The sequence below is a fragment of the Squalius cephalus genome (genome assembly GCF_949319135.1).
Source record: "Squalius cephalus genome assembly, chromosome: 21".
NCBI lineage: Eukaryota > Metazoa > Chordata > Actinopteri > Cypriniformes > Leuciscidae > Squalius > Squalius cephalus.
Genome location: NC_137142.1, coordinates 85,001 through 106,618, shown reverse-complemented (window position 1 = coordinate 106,618; position 21,618 = coordinate 85,001). Strand labels below are relative to the sequence as shown.

At 43.7% G+C, this 21,618-nt stretch overlaps 1 protein-coding gene and 1 long non-coding RNA gene across 4 annotated transcripts in view; one reads left to right on the top strand and one right to left on the bottom strand.

Annotated features, from left to right (window-relative positions):
* The first annotated feature begins 486 nt into the window (after window positions 1-486).
* LOC307149205 (von Willebrand factor A domain-containing protein 5A-like) overlaps window positions 487-21,618 on the top strand; it is a 31,083-nt gene continuing 9,951 nt past the window's right edge. The window contains exons 1-12 of one of the 3 annotated variants that reach the window (XM_079855373.1): window positions 487-720; window positions 974-1,025; window positions 3,896-4,098; window positions 5,131-5,353; window positions 8,647-8,807; window positions 8,880-8,994; window positions 10,321-10,496; window positions 18,825-18,913; window positions 19,004-19,148; window positions 19,219-19,298; window positions 19,386-19,500; window positions 19,580-19,738. In XM_079855373.1, the coding sequence (XP_079711499.1) occupies window positions 983-1,025; window positions 3,896-4,098; window positions 5,131-5,353; window positions 8,647-8,807; window positions 8,880-8,994; window positions 10,321-10,496; window positions 18,825-18,913; window positions 19,004-19,148; window positions 19,219-19,298; window positions 19,386-19,500; window positions 19,580-19,738 (1,509 nt within the window). In that variant the 5' untranslated portion in view covers window positions 487-720; window positions 974-982. The remainder of the gene's footprint in view (window positions 721-973; window positions 1,026-3,895; window positions 4,099-5,130; window positions 5,354-8,646; window positions 8,808-8,879; window positions 8,995-10,320; window positions 10,497-18,824; window positions 18,914-19,003; window positions 19,149-19,218; window positions 19,299-19,385; window positions 19,501-19,579; window positions 19,739-21,618) is intronic. The other 2 variants (XM_079855372.1, XM_079855374.1) reach the window with 2 other exon arrangements.
* On the bottom strand, window positions 10,672-12,880 carry LOC307149206. Its single transcript, XR_013819536.1, has 4 exons — window positions 12,468-12,880; window positions 11,807-12,416; window positions 11,424-11,641; window positions 10,672-11,254 (listed from the first exon to the last, which is right to left on the bottom strand). It is a non-coding gene; the product is annotated as an uncharacterized lncRNA (long non-coding RNA).

Here is a 21,618-nt window from a genome sequence, read left to right as displayed (position 1 = left end):
GCAAGATAAGACATGTAAAGTGTTCTGGTCTTCATGATAACCCTGTTGTAAAAAATCCCTTTAACATCCACTATCTGTCACATGTGAACTTTGACCTCATCACATTAAAGCAGAACTACCAGCTGTCATCTGTTGCCCACAGCTAGTTCTGTATTTTTCATCGGTTTATTGCATTTAATACAGCTTTGGCATTTTTTACCAAGTCTAATGTCTTCATGACTGTTATTTGAAAACTCAATCCATCCAGATTAACTCGCTAAAATTGTTGCTTTTAACAAGTCTGAACCAACTGTGTTAATTATAATCCAAAAACTGACATCTGATTGCACAGTTTTGCTTCATATGGTCAGATTACCAGTTCAGTGCTTTCAACCAACAACCGCTGCGTCTGAATCTCATATATGAGTTGGTACTTGTTCTAATTAAACAATGACTTCGTTCTAAAATGAGTGTGTAGGCTAGTATCTGGGCGTTCCACGTTCGCATGTTGTCATTATCACGTGACCAACAGCGCCATTGCGTCGTTCATAACATTGATGATGATGAGCGCCTTCGCCTCTTAACTGCTGCCTGATACAGTTTCAGTTACTGCAAGTCGTCCGATACTTCCTGAAACATCTTTACACGGACAGTCAGAAAGTCATTTTCATCTTATTTACTGAGTCGATCGCTGAGGATTTATAAACGCAGTAAGACTTGATTCCTGTTTACTTTCACTTTGTAAGAAAAATGATTTAATCTCTTTTAGTTTCTTATGAACCATTTTTTAAATTCCTGTTAGCAGTAGTACCTTTAAAATGGTAAAGATGAACTATTATTCTTTAAATCGTGTGTGTTTACGATATTTCTGTACTGATACACACTTTTACACAGTGGCTCTTTATCTTGCTGCAGATTATATGGAATATAACAGAGGTTATGTCGAGTCAGACGCATGAAATATAATGTTTATTAAAGCTGATTTGTTCCTCAGAGAGTCAGGATGGTGAACTGCTGCGGTCTCGTGTCGGAGAAGAATGAGCCAGGTAAACTCTCCACTGTGTGTGTGTGTGTGTGTTAAATACACCAGGGGCCCGTTCTTCGTACGTTGCTTATTACATCCGAGATCAAATGACACTTCCAAGATGATATCATCGTGCGAATCATGATCTGGCTAACTCGGTTCTTCGAACACACTTGCCGGATATGATTAGTATCGCTGGATTGAGTTATCTGAGATAATTGCGCGTTCATGCGCTGGTTTAAAAGGGGATATGTATCGGTAGTAGAAACATTGATCAGCAACGCTGCTATTGGCTGCTCAGCGTGGCCAAAGAGCGCGCTCGGTTTTTCTCCTCAGCAGAGCAAGAACTAATAGTCGAAGTTTATTCGGAATTTTAATGTTTAATCAAAACGCCAGGGAACACCTCAAAGTCTGCAAAAGCCAGGAGAGAGGACTGGCAAAAAGTAGCAGACAATTTAAATCCGTTAGAAGTGGCCATGTTAGATGTTTTTATCACTTATTAGCCTATATTTTTGTGTTTTAATATTTGCATAATTACTTTGTGCATTGTAATGTCAGAGTCACCACACTAGAACATGGGAACAAATAAAAGTGAAGTACAAAAATATTCTACATAATGGTAATTTTTAGTTATAGTCTCTTTTATAAAAGGCACTGTTAAATAAATGGTGTTCTGTTTATAAAAGCAAAAAGGAAAAAGCTGAGAAAAAATAGAAAAGATCTTAGTAGCCTACACTGTAAAATAATGTTTGCTGCATTAAATTAAGGCCGTATAGTCATTTCAACTGTTAAATCTTGAGTAATGATGAATTGCTTTGACTTGTGAAAGTGAAAACTGATAAACTTATGTTAATGTAAAAATATTTTGCCATGAGTTATTGATCACATTTTTCCCGAGTGTAGTTCATTGTAATGACATTGTGTTTTCCTCTTTTGAGCACTTTTACATAATACACCAACACTTGTATCTGTTCCCAAGAAAGTGGTGGCTGAAATATGTGCAGTAAGTGGACATTTTCTAACTTTCCAAAGGAAAGAAAGTATAAGACTTTGTAATGTCCATTTGTTTCCATTGGACAGTGAATAAACCCTCTCAGATAACTGTCATATGGAGGAACTAGCCTACATGCAGGTGCATAAATAACTTTACTTCATTTATACTTGTATGCTTTATGGCTGCAATATAAGTTGCAGGATTCCACATCTACAGAAAGGCCTACAGAAGAGTCTGCACAGACAGAGGACACATAGGCCTACAGGTGGGCAGTGGATAGCCAACTTCTCCTTTTTATGTGTTGCATGAGGCATGTGTCTAATATCTCTTGTTGAAGGCACTTGACCACTGGCTTGAAATAAAACTCAAGGAACTAAGCATATTTGTGTTTAATTAAACATTTAATGAAAAGTGGTTTTTGTTTGGCAATGTTGTGTAATATGGCACATGCAACAATGTCACAGGCCCTGTCAGGTGTGCAACCCTCAGACTTCTCAGACACTGACATCTTCCCTTTAGTTAGCCAAAGTTCATTTCATTGTGTGCCCTTGTCCTGGCTAGAGCTGCACTGTAACTGGTTTGGGTCAGGGAATGGGGTCATAAAACACCTGTCTGCAGGAACATGTCATAATCACCTATGAAAAAATGCAGTTCTGTTAGGATCAATAAGTGTATGTAAGACAGTGAACTTGATATTTAATTGTGGAACTTTTCTTACCACTTTCAAATAATGTGCATAAATGTGAATCTCTGAAAATGCTTAAGTCATGCACAGATCCTGGCCATTTTGCTTTCACATTTGTGATATGGAAGATTTTAGTCAACTGCCTTTTTTTTATTTGATATAATATTACTAATCTGGAATATTAAGAATCACAATAGTAACTGGGCTGCACATTTACATTGTGAACCCCCTTTCTGTTCACATAATCCCCTTCATTGAGGCCTTGACGGCAGTCTATGGTAGCCTATAGTCTATGGTACCAATCACGTTAGTGAAGCCTGAGTGACATATCTGTAATCGGCATGGCCATGATTGTATGATCTTCATAAAAAATTATGATAGCCTAAAAAAAAAAAAAAAAAAAAACTGCTTTACAACATTGGGTCTTAAGTGGCTTGGAAATGGCACAAAAAACAAAACAAAAAAAACACTAAAACTGTTTTTTAAACATAAAAGCGACAAAAAACGACAATCTCACGAATCACGAGACAAAATATATATCTCAGAAAGAAAGTGCACTATCGCGCTGCGCTGGACTTCCCGTATCAGCTCCGCTTATGAAGCCGGGATCTAATCCTGTTTACATGAAATAAGCTGCTCCCGAGCAGGTTTAAGATTGCGCACATGTTGCTATGACAGCAAGTCCAGGATGAGCGTTGAAGAACCAAACAATCCAGGATCATGCCAAATCACCAACAATCAAATCCAGCTAAGTGAGTTAGCGACATACGAAGAACGGACCCCAGGTATAAACTCTCCACTGTGTGTGTGTGTGTGTGTTTATACACCAGGTATAAACTCTCCACTGTGTGTGTGTGTGTGTGTGTGTGTGTGTGCGTGTGTGTGTGTGTGTGTGTGTGTGTGTGTGCGTGCGCAGATCTTCTGATGTGTGTGTGTGTGCGCAGATCTTCTGATGTGTGTGTGTTTGTGCAGATCTTCTGATGTGTGTGTGTGTGTGTCTCAATTCCTCTGGTGTGTGTGTGTGTGTGTGCAGATCTTCTGATGTGTGTGTGTGTGTGTGTGTGTGTGTGTGTGTGTGTGTGTGTGTGTGTGTGTAGATCTTCTGATGTGTGTGTGTGTGTGCAGATCTTCTGATGTGTGTGTGTGTGTCTCTCAGTTGCTCTGGTGTGTGTGTTTTTGCAGATCTTCTGATTTGTGTGTGTGTGTGTCTCAGTTCCTCTGAAGAGCATCTCGGTGCAGCTGCAGGTTCGGGATCACGGGGTCTCTGTCAGCTCCAGTCTCCAGTATGTGAATGAGGAGGATCGAGCGCTGGAGGCCGTGTTCGTGTTCCCGCTGCCGGCCGACGCCGCCGTCTGCCACTTCAGCGCCCGGATCGAGGAGCAGGAGATCGTGGCGGAGCTGCAGGACAAGCAGAGCGTGAGTCTCCACACCTGAGGGCTGACAGATGTGATGATGTTAACAGGCTGTAGACAGCTTCACCTGAGGCAGGAGTGTTAAAGTCTCAGTCCGACAGACAGATGCTGGACTGTAGTTCAGTTCAAACCTGCTCAACACACGTCTGTCGCTTTCAAACAAGCCTAGGAAATCTATGCAAAGTTTTATACATTTGAATCTGTCCGTGGTTTTCTTTGATTTTTAAAATGTTTGTTCAGAGCACACATTACACAACAGAAGTTTTTGTTATCTTTCTACAGCAACCCATTTAATTCCGGAGAGATTGTGCAAATGCAGAATTTTGCCATGATAATGTTTTTGAAAACTTTGTACAGTGTCTCTTAGCCTTTGAATAAAATGTGTCTTTTTTTAGTGATGTGCCTTTTAAGGCTTGTACATGTGAAGTACCTCTGTTATGAATGGCCTCCTCTCTGTGATTGTGAAATCAGTAATAAATCTCACTGGTTTCAACTTTGCTGTAGTGTCTTATATAGTTGAGGAGGCCCTCAGGTGACCCCAGAAATTTACACCATTAGAAAACATTTTTTTCACAGATTTGGAAAGGGCCAGTCAAAGGTCTAATGAGGCTTTTGCAGTATCATGATTTACCTAAAATACAGCAATATTAATATTAATCAAAACATGGCATGGACATATACAGGAGTGGCAGTGTCCTCAGGTTTGATCCAGGTCTCAGTTATGGCCATGAGGTTGGGACTTTAATGAGTCGGTGTCTTTGCTCTTCATACAATGAGGGCTTCACACAAGGGCTTCACCAATTATATACACGCCTTATTCCTCGTTATTGAATACAGCAGGAATAGCCCTACTACTTAGCGAAGCGAAAATCAAAAGCTACCCGAGATGCACGACAAACAAAGAAACAAACAAGACTTCAGCACGCGTTTTACCACGGTAAACACAGTAAACAAAACAAAGTTTCCTAGCAACAAAGAACCGTGTTGAAATGAGAAAGGGTCCTGTCCTGTTGCTTGACCGCTTCTTCTCTTGCAGGCACGGGATCAGTATGATGATGCTGTGAGTTCAGGTCAGCAGGCGTTTCTGCTGGAAGAGAGTGATGAGAGTTCGGATGTCTTCAAACTGAGTGTCGGGTGTTTGTCTCCGGGTCAGAACGCCGTCATCAACATCGTCTATGTGATGGAGCTCAGCGTTCAGGCCGACCACGCACTGCGCTTCTGTCTGCCGGCCGTACTCAACCCCAGATACACACCCACAGGTGCGGTTTAACCCCAGACACACACCCTCAGGTGCGGTTTAACCCCAGATACACACCCACAGGTGGGGTTTAACCCCAGACACACACCCTCAGGTGCGGTTTAACCCCAGACACACACCCTCAGGTGCGGTTTAACCACAGATACACACCCAGAGGTGTGGTTTAACCCCAGACACACGCCCTCAGGTGCGGTTTAACCACAGATACACACCCAGAGGTGTGGTTTAACCCCAGATACACACCCACAGGTGGGGTTTAACCCCAGACACACGCCCTCAGGTGCGGTTTAACTCCAGACACATGCCCTCAGGTGCTGTTTAACCCCAGACACACACCCTCAGGTGCGGTTTAACCCCAGACACACACCCTCAGGTGCGGTTTAACCCCAGACACATGCCCTCAGGTGCGGTTTAACCCCAGACACACGCCCTCAGGTGCGGTTTAACCCCAGACACACCCTCAGGTGCGGTTTAACCCCAGACACACGCCCTCAGGTGCGGTTAAACCACACCTGAGGGTGTGTATCTGGAGTGTGTCTCTGGGGTTAAACTGTGTATATGGGGTTAAACCCCAAACACACGCCCTCAGGTGCGGTTTAACCCCAGACACACGCCCTCAGGTGCGGTTTAACCCCAGACACACGCCCTCTGGTGCGGTTTAACCCCAGACACACGCCCTCAGGTGTGGTTTAACCCCAGATACACACCCTCAGGTGCGGTTAAACCCCAGACACACGCCCTCAGGTGCGGTTTAACCCCAGATACACACCCTCAGATGCGGTTTAACCCCAGACACACGCCCTCAGGTGCGGTTCAACCCCAGACACATGCCCTCAGATCCGATTTAACCCCATATACACAGTTTAACCCCAGATACACACCCTCAGGTGTAGTTAAACCCCAGAGACATACTCCAAATACACACCCACAGGTGCAGTTTAACCCCAGATACACACCCTCAGGTGCGGTTTAACCCCAGATTCACACCCTCAGGTGTGGTTTAACCCCAGAAACACGCCCTCAGGTGCGGTTTAACCCCAGAAACATGCCCTCAGGTGCGGTTTAACCCCATACACACGCCCTCAGGTGCGGTTTAACCCCAGACACACGCCCTTAGGTGCGGTTAAACCCCAGACACATGCCCTCAGGTGCGGTTTAACCCCAGACACACACCCTCAGGTGTGGTTTAACCCCAGAAACACGCCCTCAGGTGCGGTTTAACCCCAGATACACACCCTCAGGTGTGGTTTAACCCCAGATACACACCCTCAGGTGCGGTTTAACCCCATACACACGCCCTCAGGTGCGGTTTAACCCCAGATACACACCCTCAGGTGCGGTTAAACCCCAGACACACGCCCTCAGGTGCGGTTTAATCCCCCAGACACATGCCCTCAGGTGCGGTTTAACCCCCCAGACACACGCCCTCAGGTGCGGTTAAACCCCAGACACACGCCCTCAGGTGCGGTTTAACACCATATACACAGTTTAACCCCAGATACACATCCTCAGGTGCAGTTAAACACCAGAGACACACTCCAGATACACACCTTCAGGTGTGGTTTAACCCCAAACACACACCCTCAGGTGCGGTTTAACCCCAGACACACACCCTCAGGTGTGGTTTAACCCCAGATACACACTCTCAGGTGCGGTTTAACCCCAAACACACCCCCTCAGGTGCGGTTTAACCCCAGGCACACACCCTCAGGTGTGGTTTAACCCCAGATACACGCCCTCAGGTGCGGTTTAACCCCAGAAACATGCCCTCAGATGCGGTTTAACCCCATATACACAGTTTAACCCCAGATACACACCCTCAGGTGTAGTTAAATCCCAGAGACATACTCCAAATACACACCCACAGGTGCAGTTTAACCCCAGATACACACCCTCAGGTGCAGTTTAACCCCAGAAACACGCCCTCAGGTGCGGTTTAACCCCAGAAACATGCCCTCAGGTGCGGTTTAACCCCAGACACACACCCTCAGGTGTGGTTTAACCCCAGAAACACGCCCTCAGGTGCGGTTTAACCCCAGATACACACCCTCAGGTGTGGTTTAACCCCAGATACACACCCTCAGGTGCGGTTTAACCCCATACACACGCCCTCAGGTGCGGTTTAACCCCAGACACACGCCCTTAGGTGCGGTTAAACCCCAGACACACGCCCTCAGGTGCGGTTTAACCCCCCAGACACACGCCCTCAGGTGCGGTTAAATCCCAGACACACGCCCTCAGGTGCGGTTTAACACCATATACACAGTTTAACCCCAGATACACATCCTCAGGTGCAGTTAAACACCAGAGACACACTCCAGATACACACCTTCAGGTGTGGTTTAACCCCAAACACACACCCTCAGGTGCGGTTTAACCCCAGACACACGCCCTCAGGTGCGGTTTAACCCCAGACACACACCCTCAGGTGTGGTTTAACCCCAGATACACGCCCTCAGGTGCGGTTTAACCCCAGAAACATGCCCTCAGATGCGGTTTAACCCCATATACACAGTTTAACCCCAGATACACACCCTCAGGTGTAGTTAAATCCCAGAGACATACTCCAAATACACACCCTCAGGTGCGGTTTAATCCCAGATACACACCCTCAGGTGCGGTTTAACCTCAGATACACACACCCTCAGGTGCGGTTTAACCCCAGATATACACGCCAGCAGGTGCGGTTTAACCCCAGATACACACCCTCAGGTGCGGTTTAACCTCAGATACACACACCCTCAGGTGCGGTTTAACCCCAGATACACACGCCAGCAGGTGCGGTTTAACCCCAGATACACACACCCTCAGGTGCGGTTTAACCCCAGATACACATGCCAGCAGGTGCGGTTTAACCCCAGATACACACACCCTCAGGTGCGGTTTAACCCCAGATACACACACCCTCAGGTGCGGTTTAACCCCAGATACACACACCCTCAGGTGCGGTTTAACCCCAGATACACATGCCAGCAGGTGCGGTTTAACCTTACACACAGGCCGCAACACTGACTGTCCACATCTTCACAAGTATTTTACCACTGTGTATTTCTACATAGTTTTAAAAAATCAGTTCTGTTCGATTTAAAGCAGCAAAGATTTTGAAAACAAAAATATAGACATAACATCTTTTTTATAAAACTATTCTTTCCAGAAAGCATAGTGAATGATGTAGTCAAACCTTTTACTTCCCCTACACTACTGGTCAAATGTTTATGAATGTTTGGCGGTTCGGCTCTGTATATTGATGCTGGTGTTGTATAGTATCTCTGTTTGTCCGTGTGATTCTCTCAGCTTCAGCCGCTGGTGTTCCAGAAGTTTTCTCAGCATCTGTTATTCCGTACACACTGTCTCTGAGTGTCGATGTGAGATCTTCAGACCGCATCTCCAGACTGGAGTCCAGCTGCCCTCTGGATCCTCTGGTGTTCCTCGACGCACACCACACTCACGCCACGGTACTCTGTGTGTGTGTGTGTTCATATTTGTGTACAGTTTTTATTGACCTAACGTCTGTAATGTGTGTGTAGGTGAGTCTGAGTGCTGGTCACCGGTTCGATAAGGATGTTGAGCTGCTTCTGTACTATGAGAATACCCATCAGCCCCGTGCTGTCGTGGAGGCCGGAGCAGCCACGGCTCAGCCAGGTACAGGCTTTAGTTTTTACATGAATTCAGTATGCTGTAAACATACTAATGTGTGATTTAAGGGGTTACTTCACCCTTAAAATTAAAATTAAGTCATTGTAGGCAAGAAGAAAGTCGTTTCACACTCACGACTGCAATTTAAAATATCCAACATTGTCAGTATGTGAGGTATGTGGGGTCGTATGTGAGTTGGCACACAGGACTTGATTAGTTCAGGGAGTTTGATTCGCTCTGCAGGATAGAGACTGTCATACAGTGTAACACATAGGGCTGGGTAAAAAATTGATTTCTCGATTTTAATCGATTCTCATTTTTATGAACCGATATCGATTCTTAAATCCCAAGAATCGATTAGTCATCCTGTTTTCAGTTGATGAATGAATGGAACATTGTAGTGCACATCCCATCCAATAAATCGCAATAATCTTTGTGAAAGTCTCAGATTTCAAATTACGTCCATTTTCTTACGAAATTCCAAAACATAAATACCGTTTTGGCGCTGTGGCGTGAGATCGCTCTGGCTCAGCTCAAGAGAAACAGCAGCACGGAGCGCACGTGATCTTCTCTTCCGCCTTAATAACACCAGTTAGAGCGCGGAATGAACATGAATGAAGTGTGTTAAAAGGTAGAGTACAGCTTATCGAAGTCCGTATCATGTCACATGGAATCACTCAATCAGTGTTTCAAACGTGGAAAGATGTCATTAAAATTGCTTGTAAACAATGTCATGTAACGTCACATTTACCTCAGAAAAACCATATCTAGTGACCATAAACTCGTCAGTCAGCGAGAAAAATTAACTCTAGAGAGGAGCATTTTGCTAAATATATGCACCATATTACATATTCATTATAATTTTTAATGTTCTTTAATATTTAATGCATGTTTGAATAAATCTAGCAAGTTTTTGACAACCACCATTTAAATGTTTACATTTCATATAACTTTATTATTATAAAAATAAATAAAAGTGTAATTTTAAGTTTTTATACAAATCATTTAATTTTTACCTTCAATATTATAGTAGGCTGATGAAGTCTAGTAGGCTCCAACTGACTCTCATAGTTTACAGCATTAGTTAAGAGATTTGTTAAGAGATTTGAAATTTGCCATGTATTGTTGCCTACCTGATATCCAAAATAATCAATATTGAATAGAATCGAGTCGAATCGGAATCGGAATCAAATTGAAATGCAAGCTTATGAATCGAAATCGAAGCGAATTGTGAAATTTGTGTCAATACCCAGCCCTTGTAACACGAATCATACAGAACAGAATTCGGGCCATTTACACCCTCTTACCCTGTTTACACTGTCTCTGTTTCAGGGTCTCTGATGGGTGACCCAGTGCTCATGATCAGTTTGTACCCAGAGTTCCCTGCAGACGTGATGTCATCGCTGGCATCTCAAGGCGAGTTTGTGTTTGTGGTTGACAGATCGGGCAGTATGGACTGCAGCATGCATAATGGGAAAGACGCACAGATGCGCATCGAAAGTGCAAGAGTAAGATTTCGTATTTCAGAAATTACACATATATATTGATTTATTGAGTCACTTTACTCACTGTACATGTCTCTACTGTACTCACTGTACATGAGTCTATACGGTACTCACTGTACATGTGTCTCTACTGTACTCACTGTACATGAGTCTATACGGTACTCACTGTACGTGTCTCTACTGTACTCACTGTACATGAGTCTATACGGTACTCACTGTACGTGTCTCTACTGTACTCGCTGTACATGAGTCTATACGGTACTCACTGTACGTGTCTCTACTGTACTCACTGTACATGAGTCTATACGGTACTCACTGTACGTGTCTCTACTGTACTCACTGTACATGTGTCTACTGTACTCACTGTACATGTGTCTACTGTACTCACTGTACATGAGTCTATACGGTACTCACTGTACATGTGTCTACTGTACTCACTGTACATGAGTCTATACGGTACTCACTGTACATGAGTCTATATGGTACTCACTGTACATGAGTCTATACGGTACTCACTGTACATGAGTCTATATGGTACTCACTGTACATGTGTCTACTGTACTCACTGTACATGAGTCTATACGGTACTCACCGTACGTGTCTCTACTGTACTCACTGTACATGAGTCTATACGGTACTCACTGTACGTGTCTACTGTACTCACTGTACATGAGTCTATACGGTACTCACTGTACATGTCTATACGGTACTCACTGTACATGTCTATACGGTACTCACTGTACATGTCTCTACTGTACTCACTGTACAAGAGTCTCTACTGTACTCATTGTACATGTGTCTACTGTACTCACTGTACATGAGTCTCTACTGTGCTCACTGTACATGAGTCTATACGGCACTCACTGTACATGTCTCTACTGTACTCTACTGTACTCTACTGTACTCACTGTACAAGAGTCTCTACTGTACTCATTGTACATGTGTCTACTGTACTCGCTGTACAAGAGTCTCTACTGTACTCATTGTACATGTGTCTACTGTACTCACTGTACATGAGTCTCTACTGTGCTCACTGTACATGAGTCTCTACTGTACTCACTGTATGTGTCTCTACTGTACTCACTGTACATGTCTCTACTGTACTCGCTGTACATGAGTCTATACGGTGCTCACTGTACATGTCTCTACTGCGCTCACTGTACATGAGTCTATACGGTGCTCACTGTACATGTCTACTGTACTCACTGTATATGTGTCTCTACTGTACTCACTGTACATGTCTCCACTGTACTCACTTTACATGAGTCTCTACGGTTCTCACTGTACATGTGTCTCTACTGTACTCACTGTACATGTGACTCTACTGTACTCACTGTACATGAGTCTCTACTGTACTCGCTGTACATGTGACTCTACTGTACTCACTGTACATGAGTCTCTACTGTACTCACTGTACATGAGTCTCTACTGTACTCACTGTATGTGTCTCTACTGTACTCACTGTACATGTCTCTACTGTACTCGCTGTACATGTGCCTATACTGTGCTCACTGTACATGAGTCTATACGGTGCTCACTGTACATGTCTCTACTGCGCTCACTGTACATGAGTCTATACGGTGCTCACTGTACATGTCTACTGTACTCACTGTATATGTGTCTCTACTGTACTCACTGTACATGTCTCCACTGTACTCACTTTACATGAGTCTCTACGGTTCTCACTGCACATGTGTCTCTACTGTACTCACTGTACAGAAGTCTCTACTGTACTCACTGTACGTGTCTCTATTGTTCTCACTGTACATGAGTCTATACGGTACTCGCTGTACATGTCTCTACTGTACTCTACTGTACTCACTGTACATGGGTCTCTACTGTGCTCACTGTACATAAGTCTCTACTGTACTCACTGTACGTGTCTCTACTGTACTCACTGTACATGAGTCTATACGGTGCTCACTGTACATGTCTCTACTGTACTCACTGTACATGAGTCTCTACGGTACTCACTGTACGTGTCTCTACTGTACTCACTGTACATGAGTCTATACGGTTCTCACTGTACATGTGTCTCTACTGTACTCACTGTACATGTGTCTCTACTGTACTCAATGTACATGAGTCTATACGGTACTCACATGTCTACTGTACTCACTGTACATGTGTCTCGACTGTACTCACTGTACATGTGTTTCTATTGTACTCACTGTACATGTGTCTCTACTGTACTCACTGTACATGTGTCTCTACTGTGCTCACTGTACATGAGTCTAAACTGTACTCACTTTACATGTGTCTCTACTCACTGTACATGATTATCTTTACTGTACTCACTGTACAGGAGTCTCTACTGTAGGGCTGCACGATTATGACATTGAAATTGTAATTGCGATATATTAATTACAATTATCACAATTTACATTAAAAAAAAAAAAAAAAAAAAAAAATATATATATATATATATATATCTATATAGGCATATTATAATACATGTTTACTTAAAAATTGTGAACACACACACACAAGTACTGTCCCCCTTTACTTAACATACACATAAATTGTAAGAATATGACTAATAGTAAAGACTACTAATAAATAAACATTAGGCCTATGCTAAAGCTATTAAATAGCAGTCCCAAACTAGTTTTTGTTAATACAATGTTGGTATGACCCACCACAGTCATTTAAAAATATAAAAAATAACACAAAGTGAAAATAAAGTGGCATTTTGGGGTTAATATTGAAACGACAGTTACCATGGTGAATACACAATATTAACAAGAACTGTTAATGAAACATGGAAACTTTTCCTGGTGAATAGAATGAAAATCATCCCTGCATGCAAGTCCTTCTCAGCTAAGACGCGACGTACCAGTAACGTGATTTATTGGTATTTTACTTTTATTTCGTGACTTACTAATTTACAACATAACAACGTTGCATGCTCGTAGTTTCCTTTGCTCATACAGTGAAGCGATACACAGCGCGCACCGCCGCATTTGTGCGTGCAATTGAAGAGTGTGCGCTACGAGCACAGTATAACGGCTGACAGGACAGGAACGTCCGTTTTTCTGAGGTGAAAGACTTTTTATTTCACCGTACACTTACGTCACTGCCTGGTAGTTCCTATTGTGCTGGGTTTTCTGAAGTAGTTGTGATTCGCCTCTCATAACATAACATGCTCTAAACACACGCACGCAGGGTGAATTTTTTTTTGTAATCGCGGCTTTGAACGATTACGTAATCGTGGCATCCGTAATCGTAATCGCGATTAGAAATTCGATTAATTGTGCAGCCCTACTCTACTGTACTCACTGTACATGAGTCTCTACTGTACTTATTGTACATGTGTCTCCACTGTACATGTGTCTCTACGGCACCCACTGTACATGAGTCTATACTGTACTTACTGTACATGTGTCTACTGTAATCACTGTACACGTGTCTCTACTGTACTCGAGTCTCTACTGTACTTACTGTACATGTGTCTCTACGGCACCCACTGTACGAGTCTCTACTGTACTCACTGTACAAGAGTCTCTACTGTACTCGCTGTACATGTCTCTACTGTACTCGCTGTACATGTGTCTCTACTGCATACCTGTCAACACTCCCGTTTTTCCCGGGTTTCTCCCGTTTTTTAGCCCTATCTCCCGGACCCCTCCCGGTTTGTTATTTCTCGCGGGAAACTCCCGTAATTTGCATGACCCAAACTCCTTTATGAATAATCGGACCAATATGTTTGTCTAATGTTGACCAGTTGCCAGATCTTGTATTAAATGCATTATATTCACACAATCCACACACCATATACAATTTCAACCCGTTTGTCACCTCAACCTGGCAACCTATAACCCAGTTGCGCAGTCGCGGAAAGTATAACCCGATAGACATGGCAGGTGAAGGCAGGGCCGGATTAACCATTAGGGCAGCTGGTCACTTGCCCAGGGGCACATGACATCTAAGGGGCACTGACAGGTAGGAGGAAATACACAGAAATTTAATAAAGTTATCAAACACTTTACATGGTCTTCACTGCATAAAGTGCATCTACGCGGGTTCACGCAGACTTTCCTCCCTCCCCGCTGAACGCCAGCGATTACTAATTCGTGAAATGCACTCCCGCTGGTTGAGCGCGGTAAAGTTCGTTTTAGGTTCGATATTAGCCGGACATTTGTTCTATACGGTCGGTAGTCTAACAAAGATATCAATAGCAAGATTAGTTTTAACATTATGTGACCATTCTATATCGACATGATGAAAATATTCATTCAAAATCATTCGTGCATTAATGCTGCATAATTATACCTGAGAATGCTTTGACGCGTTTGCACAGCACACGATGCTTAAGGGAACGTCTGCCAATTCCACCAACTGCGGTAAACGTAATCTATAATTTGTATTATTTAAAATTACTTTTAACATTTAAAAACAGACGTTTTCAAATTCCAAAGCTTGCAGAAGGTTCCTAATGGCAATACTGACTTAGGCTACAGCTTTCCTGGTAGCCTTGAGTGAATTAACTTGTCTAAGAAAATGATTCATAAAACGTATAAATATCAGTTGAGCCTATGTTTACTTTCGAAAATGAAAAGACTAAGTTCAGCTTTAGGAGGAGAAGAAATAGGCCAGGATAAGAATACTGAGAGAATAAGAAATATGAAGATGAGGAGAGAGCAGGTATTGACAAATAATCTAATGACAAGGTTTTAAAGCTAGCCTATTTCTTATAATTTTTTGGCCTTCAAAAGTCCTAAATTGCACATATGTAGATCAGAGAAATCCAAATTTTCTCGTGGGAGCATGCCCCCGAACCCCCCTAACTACGCCGGGGCCTTGAGTCTTGTTGCCCAGGGCACAGGAAATTGTTAATCCGGCCCTGGGTGAAGGCGGTGTCCCTGCAAAGAAACCGAAGTGCCACAGTGTTATATGTGTTTGTACCAGTGTTAAAAACTGCAGTGCAGTGTTTCTGTGATCTTTTGTTGTAATAAAATTACAATTAAAAAATCTAAAGAAATATTAATAAATTAAGTTATGTTTTCATTTATGGTTATTGCAATGTAAATAATACACTTAACACGTGCAGTACATTTCACAGCATGAGCTGTTAAGTGTACTGCACGTGAGGTGGATTCCCCCTCAACCGCTCCGAACGGTCCCCGCACAAATGTTGACAGGTATGCTCTACTGTACTCGCTGTACATGTGTCTCTACTGTACTCACTGTACATGTGTCTATACTGTACTCACTATACATGTGACTCTACAGCACTCACTGTACATGAGTCTCTACTGTACTCGCTGTACATGTGTCTCTACTGTACTCGCTGTACATGTGTCTCTACTGTACTCGCTGTACATGTGTCTCTACTGTACTCACTGTACATGTGTCTCTACTGTACTCACTGTACATGTGTCTCTACTGTACTCGCTGTACATGTGACTCTACTGTACTCACTGTACATGTGTCTCTACTGTACTCACTATACATGTGTCTCTACGGCACTCACTGTACATGTGTCTCTACTGTACTCGCTGTACATGTGTCTATACTGTACTCGCTGTACATGTGTCTATACTGTACTCACTGTACATGAGTCTCTACTGTACTCGCTGTACATGAGTCTCTACTGTACTCGCTGTACATGTGTCTATACTGTACTCGCTGTACATGTGTCTATACTGTACTCGCTGTACATGAGTCTCTACTGTACTCGCTGTACATGAGTCTCTACTGTACTCGCTGTACATGTGTCTATACTGTACTCGCTGTACATGTGTCTATACTGTACTCGCTGTACATGTCTATACTGTACTCGCTGTACATGAGTCTCTACTGTACTCGCTGTACATGGGACTCTACTGTACTCACTGTACATGTGACTCTACTGTACTCACTGTACATGTGTCTCTACTGTACTCACTGTACATGTGTCTATACTGTACTCACTGTACATGTGTCTATACTGTACTCACTGTACATGTGTCTCTACTGTACTCACTGCACATGTGTCTCTACTGTACTCACTGTACATGTGTCTCTACTGTACTCACTGTACATGTGTCTCTACTGTACTCGCTGTACATGTGTCTCTACTGTACTCGCTGTACATGTGACTCTACTGTACTCACTGTACATGTGACTCTACTGTACTCACTGTACATGTGTCTCTACTGTACTCACCGTACATGAGTCTCTACTGTACTCACCGTACATGAGTCTCTACTGTACTCACTATACATGTGTCTCTACGGCACTCACTGTACATGAGCCTCTACTGTACTCGCTGTACATGTGTCTATACTGTACTCGCTGTACATGTGTCTATACTGTACTCGCTGTACATGAGTCTCTACTGTACTCGCTGTACATGTGTCTATACTGTACTCGCTGTACATGTGTCTCTACTGTACTCGCTGTACATGTGTCTATACTGTACTCGCTGTACATGAGTCTCTACTGTACTCGCTGTACATGTGACTCTACTGTACTCGCTGTACATGGGACTCTACTGTACTCACTGTACATGTGACTCTACTGTACTCGCTGTACATGTGTCTCTACTGTACTCGCTGTACATGTGACTCCACTGTACTCACTGTACATGAGTCTCTACTGTACCCGCTGTACATGTGACTCTACTGTACTCACTGTACATGTGTCTATACTGTACTCACTGTACATGTGTCTATACTGTACTCACTGTACATGTGTCTCTACTGTACTCACTGCACATGTGTCTCTACTGTACTCACTGTACATGTGACTCTACTGTACTCACTGTACATGTGTCTCTACTGTACTCACCATACATGTGTCTCTACGGCACTCACTGCACATGAGTCTCTACTGTACTCGCTGTACATGTGTCTCTACTGTACTCGCTGTACATGTGACTCTACTGTACTCACTGTACATGTGACTCTACTGTACTCACCGTACATGTGTCTCTACTGTACTCACCGTACATGAGTCTCTACTGTACTCACTATACATGTGTCTCTACGGCACTCACTGTACATGAGTCTCTACTGTACTCGCTGTACATGTGTCTATACTGTACTCGCTGTACATGTGTCTCTACGGCACTCACTGTACATGAGTCTCTACTGTACTCGCTGTACATGTGACTCTACTGTACTCACTGTACATGAGTCTCCACTGTACCCACTGTACATGTGTCTCTACTGTACTCACTGTACATGTGTCTCTACTGTACCCACTGTACATGTGTCTCTACTGTACTCACTGCACATGTGTCTCTACTGTACTCACTGTACATGTGTCTCTACTGTACTCACTGCACATGTGTCTCTACTGTACTCGCTGTACATGTGACTCTACTGTACTCACTGTACATGAGTCTCTACTGTACTCGCTGTACATGTGACTCTACTGTACTCACTGTACATGTGTCTCTACTGTACCCACTGTACATGTGTCTCTACTGTACTCACTGCACATGTGTCTCTACTGTACCCACTGTACATGTGTCTCTACTGTACTCACTGCACATGTGTCTCTACTGTACTCACTGTACATGTGTCTCTACTGTACTCACTGTACATGTGTCTCTACTGTACTCGCTGTACATGTGACTCTACTGTACTCACTGTACATGAGTCTCTACTGTACTCGCTGTACATGTGACTCTACTGTACTCGCTGTACATGTGTCTCTACTGTACCCACTGTACATGTGTCTCTACTGTACTCACTGCACATGTGTCTCTACTGTACTCACTGTACATGTGTCTCTACTGTACTCACTGTACATGTGTCTCTACTGTACTCGCTGTACATGTGACTCTACTGTACTCACTGTACATGAGTCTCTACTGTACTCGCTGTACATGTGACTCTACTGTACTCACTGTACATGGGACTCTACTGTGCTCACTGTACATGAGTCTCTACTGTACTCACTGTACATGTGTCTCTACTGTACTCACTGTACATGAGTCTCTACTGTACTCGCTGTACATGTGACTCTACTGTACTCGCTGTACATGTGTCTCTACTGTACTCACTGCACATGTGTCTCTACTGTACTCACTGTACATGTGTCTCTACTGTACTCACTGTACATGTGTCTCTACTGTACTCACTGTACATGAGTCTCTACTGTACTCACTTTACATGTGTCTATTCACTGTACATGCTTATCTCTACTGTACTCACACACACACACACACACACACACACACACACTGTGTCTCTACTGTACTCACACACACACACACACACACACACACACACACACACACACACACTGTGTCTCTACTGTACTCACACACACACACACACACACACACACACACACACACACACACACACACACACACACACACACACACTGTCTCTGTAGGACACGCTGCTGCTGCTGCTGAAGAGTCTTCCCATGGGATGCTACTTCAACATCTATGGATTCGGCTCTCACTTCGAGTCCTTCTTCCCGTCAGTAAACACACCTTAGTTGTTCTGCAGGAATGATCTTGTGCTGGTCAGTGGTGGTTTAGTGAGAGCCTGTGGTGTGTGTCGTTGCAGTCAGAGTGTTGTGTACAGCGACGACACGATGGAAGAGGCTCTGAAGAGAGTGAAGAACATGAGGGCAGACATGGGCGGCACAGAGATCCTTCAGCCTCTGAAACACATCTACAGTCAGCCCTGTTTCCCGGATCACCCCCGACAGGTACACACTCATCATTCAACACGCTTCTGAACTCTGCTGAGGTGTGTTTCTGAGCCTGACTCTCTCTCAGCTGTTCATGTTCACTGATGGAGAGGTGTGGAACACCAAAGAGGTGCTGGACCTGGTGAAGAGTAACGTTTTCTCTCACAGGTGGGCGCTCACTACTCACTCCTGCTTTACTGATATCTCCCGCCTCACTTCAGGTTCACTTCATGTCAGACGGTCATGTTTCCTCAGGTGTTTCTCCTTCGGGATTGGGGAGGGTGCGAGTACGGCTCTCATCACAGGAATGGCCAGAGAAGGTTCAGGTCACGCTCAGTTCATCACAGGCACTGACCGCATGCAGCCCAAAGTAAGTTCTGCTCTGGACAGAATCAGTACGAGATGTTCAGGGTTTCTATTCACCACTCTCTCCTGTCCTTCTCTGTCAGGTGATGCAGTCGCTCCGGTTTGCTCTCCAGCCGGCTGTGGATAATATCTCTGTGGACTGGACCGTTCCCGAGGGCGTTACGGTGGACATGCTGTCTCCACCCATCAGTGCCCTGTTCCAGGGTCAGAGGGCGCTCATCTACGCTCAGCTGAAAGGACAGGTCAAAGCTTTTTAATCGGGTCCTATTACGCCCTTTTACGAAGTCTTGATTTTGTTTTTGGGTGTACTAGAATATGCTTTCATGCTTGATTGTTCAAAAAAACATTATTTTTAACATATTTTACATTACAGCTCCTCTCTCCCCAGTCTGTCCCGCACGTGTTGTTTAGTTCCGGTTTCGATGAAGTCTCTCCTTCCGAAATGCAAAATGTGCTGTGATTGGTTAGCTGGCCCAGTGCGTTGTGATTGGCAGCGCTTGGCGTGTGTTCGGGAAATGTCCTGCCCCTCCATAACCGAGAGTTCATCATGGTTCTGGAAGCTGTTCTTCATAACGTGCAGCACACAGATAAACATCGGGATTATAATGTCCAGGAACAGTGTTTAAAATAAAATTGTACCCATTCTATGTTCGTCAGAAGGTCAAACAAATTATGTTTTATTAACAAAGTTCGAGAGGAGCACGTTCAAATGATCTATCCAATCAATTCATCATCTGCAATTATCATATCTATCTGATCAGCATGAGAGGAGGCCTATATACGGTTAGGGTTTTTGGTAAAATTTACAGACGTTCAGATGTTTGCAATGAACAAATCAAACAAAAGTAATTGAAATAGCTCAACACAACAATTGTTTCAAGTGGTTTCCCCAAATTCAACTGAAAGTGCCACTCAAAATGATTCACCCCCTTCATGGCAAGCATCTTCAGTCCTCAGTAGAGCAGCCTTCTGCTGGCCTGAGCTGCTGAAGCGAGATGTGTAAGACAGCAGCTTCTGTTTCTGATGGATCTGAGCCCGTCCAGGAGACTGTGATGTGACTGTATCTCCCAGGACTTCTTCTGCAACCAAGCCTTGAGGAATCTGAGGAATGCTTGGGATCATTGTCCTGTTGAAGGTCCAAGCTTCAGCTTCCTCACTGACGGCATGATGTTTTCTCCTAGGATCTCCTGATACTTCAGTGACTCCATCTCTCCTTCCTCACGCTGCAGGTTTCCAGAGCCGGAGGATATAAATCGGCCGAGAGCATCACAAGCTCCTCATGCTGAACTTTGGACAGAGTTCTTCACAGCTGATGCTTCATTCTTCCTCCTCCCGACACACGCTGATCCAGAGGGGACTCTGGGATCGGGCCGAACCCCGAGAACTCGGAGATTCTCCTCGGACAGACGCCAGATCCTCTCCTCATTGACAGCAGCAGCTCATCCAAGCTTCGTCCGCTTTCCACGTATTCCAGAGGCGATTATTTAAATGAGGAACATTATGACTTCATAAAGCCCGGGAAAATCGCGTCGGAGTCCAAACGAGCCGCTCGATGTAGATCTTGGAAAGTGGATTCTGTTAAATAAAATATCTCCCTTTGGAGTGGACTTTGAGCTTTGAAACCTTGCAGATCTTTTTTATACTCAAACAGCAACATTACACACTAACTAAAGTTGAAAAAGTGAAAAAGCATAATAGGACCCCTTTAATGGTTTCATTTAAAGGGCTTTTGGAGACCAGAGCCACACTGTTTAAACCAAGGGCTCCTTAAAAGTTGCAGTCCGTAACTTTTTTTGTGTTAAAAATTATCCAAAATAATAATAATAAAAAAAACATAACCAGCCAGTGTTCAAAACTATCTTCTTGCCTTAGCCGGATTCAGATCGGTTAACTTTTAATAATGATTTTAATTCCAGTGGTACTGGTGGATTTCCATGGAAAATTCGAGCATGTCTTTGCGTCATTACGTCACATCTGTCCACATAAAGAAGGAGTCTCGGCTAGTAGGCTATATTGCGTGTGAGGATGTTCGAGGTGGAGATTTATAACCTTTTCTCACAACACTTGAAATAATTAAACTTATAGCGGATCCAGAATGTTTCAAACGACAATCACCACCAGT